We start from the raw sequence: 12,164 nt of genomic DNA, 5'->3' as shown, positions 1-12,164 counted from the left end.
AGAGAGAGAGAGAGAGAGAGAGAGAGAGAGAGAGAGAGACTCCGGGAGGAGAGGACGAGAAGAGAACGAAGGAGAAAGAGAGAGAGAGAGACAGACGGAGGGAGAGACCCCCACTCGACCCCGAGTCTGCCAACTCGAACATTACTATACGCCCTCCACGATCCAAGAGGAGGAGAACATCGAGACTACCGCCTTCCTCCTACGTTTTCTCGTCTCTCGCTCTATCTCTGTCGTCGCCTTTTTACTCCACCTACCTCTTTCTCGCGCACTTCTATCTACCTCGTAACTCGTACGCCTGCTTCTAATCTCTCCTGCCTCTCCCTCCGCCGCCCAGCTTTCTCTGTGCTTCTCTTCTTCCCCTATCACCCCCAACTCCCTCCCTTTCGACGACGATGCCGTCGTTGCATTTCCGCTTTAATGTCGGCTAAACTCGAGGTGCGCCCGGCGCGCAAACGCCGCCGACAAACGCGTTTTCTCTCCGCGCCGATGAAATGGCGGACGACAAAACATTCTCTACTCTGGAGGATCTCATCCGAAGAAGTTCCACGCGAAGTCACATCGATCTCTCGCCCGTTGGAGATTTTCCAGCGAATCAGATAGCTTTTACTCAGCGTAACTGACATTTCAGTTACTGTACGACCGGTTTGTCGGACATGCCAATTAATCATTGAATGAGAAAACTTGTAGGTCGATTCGAACAATTTCTTAAGATGTTCTTAAGTCGAACCTATCAGGCTGGGACAACTCGTCACGCGATTATAATTAAAATACAACTCTAACAGGAAACGCCGAGATATGGAAAACTCATTTTTGTCGCACAGCGAAGATTGGCACTTTCCTTATCTTCCTTCTTTCGAATCGTTAAAACGTTATTGCCAGTAGTTACGTGTCTCTCCGACTGCGGATTTCAATTATTAGTGCAATTGCAGACGATCGTAACAACTCCCGATTCTTGCCTCTCTCTCCCTTTCCCTCAGGTTTAATTATCTAATGACATTAGCCGGTGTTCTTGTGTGCAGTTCGCAAATGTTATAGAAATAATTTCGCGTTATTGGTTATAGATTTCTCAAATGCAAAAGCGAGATGTCGACAGATTCCAGACTTTCGTAAAAAATAATTTCTCTTTTAAATAAATGAAGTATATTAATGAACGTATACCATTTCACTATTTTTTGTAAATACGGAGAGCTAAATTATAATTAAAAATTTACTTGTTTCGTTCATTTACAGAGTAATTTGTTAACATAAAAAAGTAAAATTTCCGCTTATATGCATTATTAATTTTTGAATTTTGAATAAATTCATTATTAAAAGAATTGTTGATATTTGTATATATGCGACTGCAAATCTGAAAATATAGGCGCTTTAAAAAATCAAACATTCCTGTGAGACATTTTTTTTTTGCGTGCGTTTCTCTCTTCTTACAGATATATATATATAATTAAATATAAATCAATATAATTGGAAATGTGTCAGCGACTTGTCTGTCACGTTCCACCTTATGGATCATAATCGACCGTTCGCAGGATCTCTGGGATATCTCAAGATGTTGTTTACGGCACAACGGACATTGTTACCACTCTCCCGAATTCAGAATATTAACTGTTCACAGGCACATCGGCCTCTACCTGCCGCGCGCACATGACGGACATTTACGCGAATGCATTCGTATAGAATTTCGCCGGCGGGCGAATTTAGCGGGACATCGGGGAAGAAACATCGTTTCCACTGCACGTAAATGACTGGCATAATAACGGTAATACACGTCGGGCATTATCTGCACGCGTTCGCATTTTTGCGGGCAGACAGGTTCCTCCGGTCTCCCGCGATTCCTTCGAGCGCGAGCGACGGCGGCGGCGGAGCAGCGTGGTTGCGTTTCGCCGCAGCTACGCGATGACCCGCGCTTTTTGAGGCCGCGCGAAGCATCGAGTCATCGTCGTGAGACGGAAGGTGATACTAATCTCGATGAGATTATCGAATCCGATACACAGGCCAGAGCGATTTCAATGAGATCTCATTGTGTCCCGAACGTTCGCGCCCGATGCGGTGCGCTCGCGGATTGCAGTCTGGCGTGATGCAGGCGCATCAAAGGTATACTGTTATTCGCGGAGGTGCAACGGACTCGCCGCTATTAGTACGGTAATATCACAGAGAGAGGTCTTGACGTTATTGTCAAGAACATCGCGGAGATGCTTTTAAGCAGAAGAATACGGCTTAACATTCCGATGGCGCGGGAAGGAACGCGCGTAGAATTTTTATGTTGTTTGCAGAGAGGCATAACTGCGCGCGCGCGCGCGCGCGCGCGAACATTATGAATTATTCTTACAATCCTCGCCCGACGAGTCGCCGGAGTCGCGAGAATGCTTCGCTTTATCGCATAGTGTCTTTTTAAAACGAAAACATACTAAGCTGGTCGTAACGGCATACCGGTCAACGCGTCGTGGAAACTTGGATTTCTCATTTTTCTATCGCCTGCGATATACCAGCACGACCGCGATTCAACCGCGTAATTATGATTCCGCGGTAATCGATGCACTTTCCCTCGTCAATCAACATGCACTGGCTGGATTTATATTGAGACACAGCTTGATCCGTCATTCTCTATTTCGTCACAGCCATGCGGCACGCATTCTATTTTTTTCTTCTATCAATCGTAAACGATATTCCGCATGATGTGACGTAATTGGACAAATCACTCAAATTATGTAACTGTTACGCTGTGCTTTCATTACATTAGTTTACAAATTTTGAATAACTTTTAGCGTAAGAAAAAAAACTTTTGCAATGTGCTTTAATGCGACAAGTTCAAATCTGGCGCCAAAATTTCCATTACATTGAATTTTTAAGATATAATATATTATTTTAACATATCTATATAATATGTCAATTTTTATGATATAGCATTTCTTTATAAATAATTTGAGTGCAACAAATATTGAGAAAGACAAACATTTCCATCAGATGATAATTAAGAAATCATTTAGGATATTAAAACGGAAATATTCTAGATAATTATTGCTGGATTCTGATACGTAAAACCGATCCAAAGTCATATAAAAAAACAAAAATTAAACATTTAATATTTCAAATAAGATTTCATTATATGTTGTAAAAATATCTTTTTTTTATTTTAAAAACCGGACCTAATGGAAATATTTCGATAGCAAATTTGAGTTCAGCATTGAAAATTATCTCACCTAAAAAAAATATTCTGCCGATAAGCGGGGAATTCCTCTTAACATTTCCTCTAAGTAAAAAATCTTGCATATATTTATAACACATATTCATTTATAAAAATGAGGAAACATGAGTTATGATCAAAATACAAAAACAATAAAAAAATTTTATTGTAATAACTCATATAAACTTTTGAAATAAGAGGATATACAAGATACTAGCAGCACGCTTATTTGTTAGAAAAAGTTTGTTATTTACGTAGTACATGTCAGTACATGCAAAACATTCTTCTAGCATTGAGAGAATCGCAACCTAAATCCAGCATTTTATGATTATACGAAATTCCTTTACTTTATAGAGTATCTATCTTTTCGAGTATATAAATGGAAAATCATCTGATATTAACACCGCTAAATGGCAGAATATTTTTTTGGAGGTTAGAAAGTGTTTATATTTTTCTAGTTCTTGCATTAAACCTAACATAGTATAATTATTCACCATAATAGGTTTGTTTTTTATTGCTGCACTTTCTAGTACAGTGCAAATATACATTTGTTTCACTTTAACTTATTGCATCGATTCAGTGCAGCAATAAAAAATAGACCTAATGTATCAACAAATTCAATTATTCGAATCTCCTATTTCCTACCTTATACGCATTCCACAGTAATTCAGAAATATTACACGGAAAAAATGATTTTGCTGAAGTATCCAAAAATTTAAATTTATTAAATATAGATCTAAAAATAATTTAAGTGAACTATCAAAATAGGAATGAAAAATAATGCTATAAAAAGTTTAGACAATTCTAATTAATCAGTTTGAGCGTCCTATATAATTATTTTGATAGTCCAACAAAATTATTTTCAGATCTATATCTAACTAAATTTTTAGAGTTCAGTTTCAGCAAAATTATTCTTTTCGTCCATATCTGTTGCCTCAAGCTTTGAAATTAGAATTTTTCTATAATATTCTATTGTTTATTTACATTCTTCTACACCTTAATTCATGCAGATTAATTAGCAAATATTCAATTAAATTTATAATTTAATACGTTGCAACATTTGTATTCAAGATATTTAGCGCACATCTAGTATTATTATAATAATAATTCAATATTTACAAATATAATTCAGCTGTCTTGCTTAGGCATGCATTAAAAAAATTGCCTACCTTCGATTGATCCTGCTGTTGTACAAGACGTTCCCTAAGCAACTGCAGCTGCAGGATCATCTCCGATAGTCGGCGCTCCTTTTCGGCGAAGCTCTCAGCGCAAAGGATCCTGTGAAGGGCCGCCACGCCGTCCTGATCTACTTGCGCCTCCGTGTTTGATATCCTTCCAGAATCCGGAGGTGAGAGTGCCACGTTATTTGCCACGGTGGTAGTCGTGCTTCCACTGCAACTACAACATATACGATTCAAACCCAAGTCAGTTTCGTTTAATTAAATAAAGAGAGTGAAATGGATGGGAGAGATAGAAAATATTCATTAAATATTTGTTGAATTGCTTTAAACTTGAAAAGTACAAATGTAAAAGTACAAAAGTACGACAAATACTTAAGAAAATATATATAAATTTCAAAATAAATAAATCTTCTATTTAATATGTATATTTTTATATTCATTAATTAAGCAATTAATAATTATCATCGAGAAAGAAATTATACTTAAAACTATTGATTATATAATAGATGGAAACTGAAATAATTCTTTTCATACAATAAGAAATAAATACGGATTTTGTTCTCTATGTCAATCATCAATGATAAATCATCAATCATTAGCGACAATTTTTATCAACATTTCGTATATATTTCATTTTATCTTTCGTTATTAATATTAATTTTTTTATTAACTGATTATAAATAATAATTATTTGTTTAATTTATTTAACATTATTAAATTAAATAATTGTTCAGTATTAATAATCATTATAATCTTTTTAATATCAAAAGGAGAAAATAATAACTGTTAGTCAAAAATATCCGTGTAAAATATCGATGTAAAAATGTTTCTAGACCGCCGAGTGAGAAAGAGGCAGGTAGCCTCCAGCGCATTAGGTTGGAACCAGATGGTAGGTGGTCGCGTATGCGACGTTGGAAGCCAGGTGAATAATAAATGAGACGCGGCCGCGCAATCACGACAGGGCAAGTGTTTGCGTCCGTGATGGGGCATCCCGGTGCCATCAGTTCTCCTCCCCCGTTCCTTGGATCCCCAGCTCTTGATCACCCGCCCAGAACCGACCTCGAGATTCTGCTCTTTTATGTCGAAGAAAATGGTCCGCAAATAAATGATACAGGTCATATTGTGTGTGTGTGTGTGTGTGTGTGTGTGTGTGTGTGTGTGTGTGTGTGTGTTTGTGTGTATACGTGGCGCTTTGGCGACCATTGGTCTAACAAAGCTTATATGAGTGAAAAGAACGAGGATGATAATGTCGACAATGAGGAAGTTTACGTTGCGAAAAATATAGGCCAACCGCGTCTCTTCATGACGTTACAGGGTCAACGATTAAAGTTACATTACGATACACGCGAATGACATACAGCACAAACGCTTAAGCTGTTCCGACTACGTCAAGTCATGGACACATGTATTTTTTCCTCATTTACAATACGCAGCCATCTGCATTTATCTGATATTTCCAGATTTGCAATGCTAGTTTGATTATCTTAATTATCTCAGATTAATAATTTCTGACTAATAGCCAGAGTAGCTAAAAAAACTTCTAATATCACATTTATATTTTTTCCTTACGATAAAATAGCTTATTAAGAAGCCTTCGATAAAAGATTAAACATCGCGTCGCGTATTTTAAAACAGAAAAATGTGTGAGATATAGAATAAAATCTTTATAATAATGTTTTTTTGTTGTTAATTCGTGAAATAATTATGAAATTACAGTCCGTTTAACTTCATCGTAGAAATTAAACGGACGATGATATTTGAATATTTCCTCAGTATTTAAGTCTATCTTGTTCAGTCAGTAGCCAGCGAAAATGCGCATCCCGTTTCGCGAAAAACTTTAATTCCACGCAAACTTTGTTTAGCGTAATAATGATGATGTGAGTTTGGCAATAGATTTCATGTTTAATAATTTTAAAAATAAAAAGCCTTCTGTTATTATTATCGCACGCTAAGATATTTGAAAGGCTTAATTTCATGCGCGAGCCAAGATAAATGATAGCCTCGTCTCTTTTGTTCTATTCTCTGCATACACAACTCGCTCTTGTCTACACGGACTAACGGACGCGAAAATGTATGATAAATTGATAGCACACGGATTGTAAATGAAATCAATAAGAATAAAGAAGTCTCTTCGCATTTTTATCGCCGAGACTCTAACATGAAATCTTCATGGGAGATCTCTTCGATTTAGAGCAGTGCTTCATCAAAATTACTAAATCATTAAATATAATACTGTCGATAATTAAATGTCTAAGTTATTAAGCGTCACGATCGATGTCGTTACTAATCCATTATCTTGCAATATATATAATCATCAAGCTATTTATGTATCTATCAATCTTTTATCTAGATTTCTCTCTGCCACAAAATAGAATTGTTTCAATTTCACGATAAAATCAGCAAATTTAATAATGTCTGCTTAACTGCTGTATCTCTAAATTGTTATTTGTTAAAAAGAATAATTCTACATTTTTGTAAATCGAGTCGATTATTTTAATAATATTACAGTGTTTAGCTGACTATCGACAAAAATTTCTGCCGACGTTGTTTTGCCCTCCGACATTGGAAATATCAGAAGTTTTATGTATCAAAGTTATCGCCGGTCCATAATGCGACGTGATTACTTCACGGGGGTTTTTATCCAATACCTATTATATTTAGAATAGCTGAGAGCTAATGTATATGCCCGATATTTTCGTCTACTCTATAAGTCTTCTCGCATCTTCAAATGCTCGTACGTGCTCATAATACGATTCGCGCGATACGTCAGTAGTGCATATATGATGCACGAATTCGAGATGCTTTATATAACAATGTTGTTACAGTTGTTTGTACGTCTTACTGAATGTCTACACACGTAAATTTGCGAGTTCAAAGTACCTCCGAGTCGTGTCGATTTCCTCGAAACTCATTGGTATAACACATTGGAATTATCTTCACAACATTCCAAGTAAACAACGAATTAAATTATTAACGATTAATATCCAGCTTAAGAATAAATTAATGAAACTATACTGAAAACAAATTAATTACAAATTAATTGGTATTAAATGTTACACATACATTCCAGCGTGATAAGAAGTTTGTGAGTATTAGCTGTATATTTTTAAATCGAATCCATGCTATTTCGATATACGCTAAGTAAAATTGAACGTGCTCCAAAAAGAAGGTAAACGTCAACGTAAGTGCATGTTGTACTGTTGGCTGAATTTTTGAAGAATATTGGCCAGCCGTCTGCTCGATGTGGGCAGCAGACTGGCACAGTTCTGTGCTACCACTTCTCCATGCTGCCAAGTTCACTCGTTTACTTTCAATGACTACAACGTCAACATAAGACATTGCGTTACACATCTAGCTTGAGGGAAGACACTTTTTGCAGAGAGTTTTGCTATTCTATTGTTACCTGTTCTTCATATAATATTGCCAGGCGTTATTTTGCGCGAATCATAACGCAATACACTTTTTGTGTCAATAATAACAGTGAAAAACAGTTAAAAAAATAACAGTGACTAGAAAATTCATAACTATTTGATCATAGATGAAATGATTTGCTTAAACGTTTCATTAAGTCAGCAATTTCTAATTTTAATATCAATCAATGCGTCACAAGTATGTAGTAGAATAATCTGGAAACGCAAAAGTATAATTTTATGGTAACATCATCAGCGTAGCGTTATCGTACCATCTTGTATGACGCACAATCATAATTAGCCACGTGTACACAATTTAGATTCTGTATTCTCGCGCTGTATGAACAATTTACCGAATAAAGAAAAAAAATTATGCAAACAAATTAATTCATCGAAAGACTTAATTATCTAAAGCAGCTATTATCGACGCAAAATAATCGTTTGAAAAATATATGTCAGTCAGTTTTCAGATATTGTCTCATGGATTATCTGGAATTAATTAAGGCGCACTGCGTTCCGATTATTCACATTAATGCTGAAAATCTGTACATAATATATGTTACATGCATTGTAGATTTTCAGCACTAGTAGTCAATATAAGAACGCAATCTTTGTATCATATAATAAATTTAAATATAGTTATAGCATTAAAATGAAAAACTGAATTGTATTTATTAATGTAAGATACAGTAACATTAAATAACTGATGTAGATTATTACTGTATAAAGAACATATTGTTATATTGAGCAGTTTAGTAAATTAATAAAAGTTTTTTTATAATTCAAAGAACGATATAATTATTAAGACTGTAGATATAAATTATAGCGCTATTAATTAAAGCTCCTCAAGTTGTTGATTAATCTTTTAAGAACTTACAATACGAGATCAGATAATATGAATATTATAGATTAATTATTGATAGACTAAAATATATGATTTTCATTAAATTAAGACTATTTCAGGATATATTAAATCAAAACCGAAAATTGATTTTGAAAATTTTGAATTTGACAATAATTTTTTCGAGTTATTTTTAATTTTATTACGATATGGATGTTTTATGTTATACTGCTTTTTATTCCAGAATTACTGATCATTGTTAAATGACTGTACAGCAATAGAGATCCATTCCAAGAGACCGCTAGGTTGGCTTTATGGTTTCGGGACAATAGTCTCTTTTAGGTCCCGCCCGATCGTTAGTTGCATGTTACTATATCCGAGATACCAGGCCTTGAGAATGTTGAGGCAAGAAACGACACAGTGGTCTTTTCTTTCAGAAAACAAAATTATAGCCGACGCCCTAATTTCCGGCGATAACAACGGATGATGGAGAATGTGAAATATCGCATTGTAAGCTGTGTTCGAAGAATATCGATAATGTTACGAGCTAAACTCTAAAATTTAAACATTCAATTTCCATAGAAAAATGTTATACTTTTTTTCAAATATATATATATATATATATATATATATATATATAGAGAGAGAGAGAGAGAGAGAGAGAGAGAAAGAGACGATAAAATCGAGATTAAATTCAAATAAGTATTTGTATATGCTTCAATTATATGTACAGTCGGCAATTAGTTGCGAAAGCAAAAATTATAGGCACTCGTAATAAAGTTGCAAAAAGCAACATCCGTCTCTGATTTACCATTATATTATATTAATCAGTTATGTAAAGTGGGAGAGATATGATAACCTCGGCGACACGGTGGCGCATTATGAGGCAGATATTGCAACAGAGTAGTGCACTGTTACAATGTCGATCGAACACGGCATCGAATAATTAATATACACAAGTTGCATAAGAGTCGCTTATCGAGATACGTCGTATGGATTACACGAATCGTAACGGAATCTAAATAATCAGCAAAATTGGAAGAAGTTCTCAAACGGCACGCTGTTCTCATTTCCTGTTATTTGCAGGATACTTCCTGACCGCGTTAATAGCAACCGGATCGATATTAAACGGAAGAGAATCAAAATGACAATTGAAAGATCCAGAGCATCCAGAAAATTTAAAAGTAAAAGCAATTTCTTTCTTTGTTTTTAATTACTTTGTTTTTATGTTTTTTATACATTATAATTTTAAATAATGATGAACATAGTATCTTTTTGATAAGCAAATTTTTTGATAAGCTAGACACTCCATAGAATAAAAAAACTATTAACTAATATTCGAAAGTATTTACTTAAAAAGTTATTGAATCTACTGCTTTATTCATTATTTGATAGTCAAACGATTAAATCAATAATTCTTTTTTTATTGTCTCAGACAATGTAAAATAGAAAGTAATGAGTCTTATCTTGCTCTAATCCTCTATTTCAATATCTGATCACCTGGACTAACCTATGTGCATTGTGACCGGTTGGCGTGGAAGAGAGCGGCGGTGATGTCCGCCTGGTATTGGTAGTATCGTCTTGGATAGACAAGGATTCGCTATTCATCTTGCACGTTAGTCTTTTAAGAACGTCGTCCATGGACCTTTTACTGCCTGCAGCGGTAGTACCACTGCCGTTGTTGTTGTTGTTGTTGTTGTTCTGCGTGACGCTGTTGTTGTTATTGTGATGTGGATGATGAGGGTAATAGGGATCGACGGAAAGGAGGGTGGGTGGCGAGCCGCACTCCGAGGAGCTCGCCGGTTCCAGTGCACCGCCCGACGACGACAATGTGTTCGTATGATGATGATGGTGGTGGTGGTGATGATGATGGTGATGAGGATGGTGATATGGTGCAAGAGTCTCTTGGCTCGACAGGAACAACAGCCTCTGTCTCTTGGCCGTCCGCAAGGAATTCAATGAGGGCGACGGCGAGTCGCGTAGATCCGGCTCGCTGGTAGTCGCCGGCGATGAGCAGCCGGAGGACTCGCACTCGCCGCCTCTTTGATGGGAGTAGCACTCCTCAATGTCGACGGGGGTGGTGGCACCCTCCTCACCGACAACGACGGCTGCCTCGCCACCGGAACCGGCCACCGGCGAGGTAGTGTCCTCCTCCTCCTCGTTGGCGCCTGCCACTGTACCCGTACCGCCCCCGCCCTCCGATAGCTTCGTTGGTGGCGACTTCCTCTTTGAGGACATCCTCAGTCTGCAACACAAGCGTAACAGGAGACTGCTGAGTGTTTTTGTCTTTTTTGCTTTCTCTTTTTTATTTTTCTTGCATCGGCGTACTCAATTGGGATGTGTATCGTGGAGGAAGAGCGGGGGAGGAATATCAGCGTTAGAAATCTTCATATATTCTCTATATGCTTGATGATATAGCTCGTTTTTTTCTTACATATTGTGAAAAGATTACTTAAAATGTCACAAAACTCTCATTTATGTTGTGTTGATTATTGTAGTTTATCCAGTTTGTTGGCAGCACGAAAGAGTAGTAGAGGGTACAATTTCAGCATCATCTAGTGAAGGATCGTACGAGCGACGAAACGACGTCGTTCCTTACGTCACCCGGTCGCCCCCGGCGCGACGTCTAAACTATCTGCCATCTGGCGCGGAGTTAATTTAGACACGGACTAGCCCAAGTTCGTCCATTCATTTCCGTCTATAAATTACCAAATCTAAATCCAAATCGCACGATCGACCGGTCGTCTGTTGGCTCGACGGCAGCGGCGTCTCGCCCGATATCGGCACGCGGACAAGTGGAGGAACATTAAGTTACGTAACTGAACGCGAGGCGCAATTATCGGGCGGGAATTATTGTTGCGCTGTCGTGTCGCAACAATCTCTCTCCATTAATCGAATGATATTCCATTAATCGACTGACCGAGAACGCGCGGGAGACGCAATGAAGACGAAAAGAAAGAGAGAAAGGGAAAAAGAAAGAAAACTACATTAGCCACGATTATCTTCTGCTAGCGAACGCGAGTGAGGTTGCGAGGTCACGAACAAACATAGTTCGCGGTTTCGTTGATCAACATCCGATGAAAAACGGGACGAGTCTTAACCGTATTTCCGGCGACACGCAGGTTTCGATATTTCTCGTTTCCGAAAGTAATTTACTCGATAGAACAAATTAACGACTTTAAATCCCTGGTCTTCAAATTTTTCAAAACAATTTTTTCCTAACTAAAAAGAAGTGCCAACTACAATCATCATTTGCATTAGATATTAAAATAATAATTCTATATGTAATTTATTCTAAATACATTTACCTCAAATGTATGACTGTGCATCTATTATTTTCGAACTTATAACACAATGAAACTGAAATAATAATAATAATAGTAATAATAATAATTTTCCTCTCCCTCTTCAAATTTTCGAATGCATATGACATACATATATAGTGTTAAGCAAGTAAAAAAATGTGCATTAATTTATATTTAAAAAATCGAGCATTTCATCCAATAGAATGTTAATGATTTCTCTCATTAATGCGCCTGACCTACATTTTT

General features: G+C 36.8%; 1 protein-coding gene across 1 annotated transcript in view; it reads right to left on the bottom strand.

The window, feature by feature from the left end:
- Positions 1-10,851, bottom strand: part of LOC105617186 (transcription factor SOX-5) — a 44,502-nt gene extending 33,651 nt beyond the window's left edge. The window contains exons 1-2 of the mRNA XM_012198751.1: positions 10,124-10,851; positions 4,351-4,579 (exon numbers count right to left, since the gene is read on the bottom strand). Of these exons, the coding sequence (XP_012054141.1) occupies positions 4,351-4,579; positions 10,124-10,851 (957 nt within the window). The remainder of the gene's footprint in view (positions 1-4,350; positions 4,580-10,123) is intronic.
- Positions 10,852-12,164: the final 1,313 nt, after the last annotated feature.

The sequence above is a fragment of the Atta cephalotes genome (assembly GCF_000143395.1).
Source record: "Atta cephalotes unplaced genomic scaffold scaffold00012, whole genome shotgun sequence".
Classification (NCBI taxonomy): Eukaryota; Metazoa; Arthropoda; class Insecta; order Hymenoptera; family Formicidae; genus Atta; species Atta cephalotes.
The sequence above is the reverse complement of the archived record's forward strand: the minus strand, read 5'-3'. Positions and strand labels throughout refer to the sequence as shown.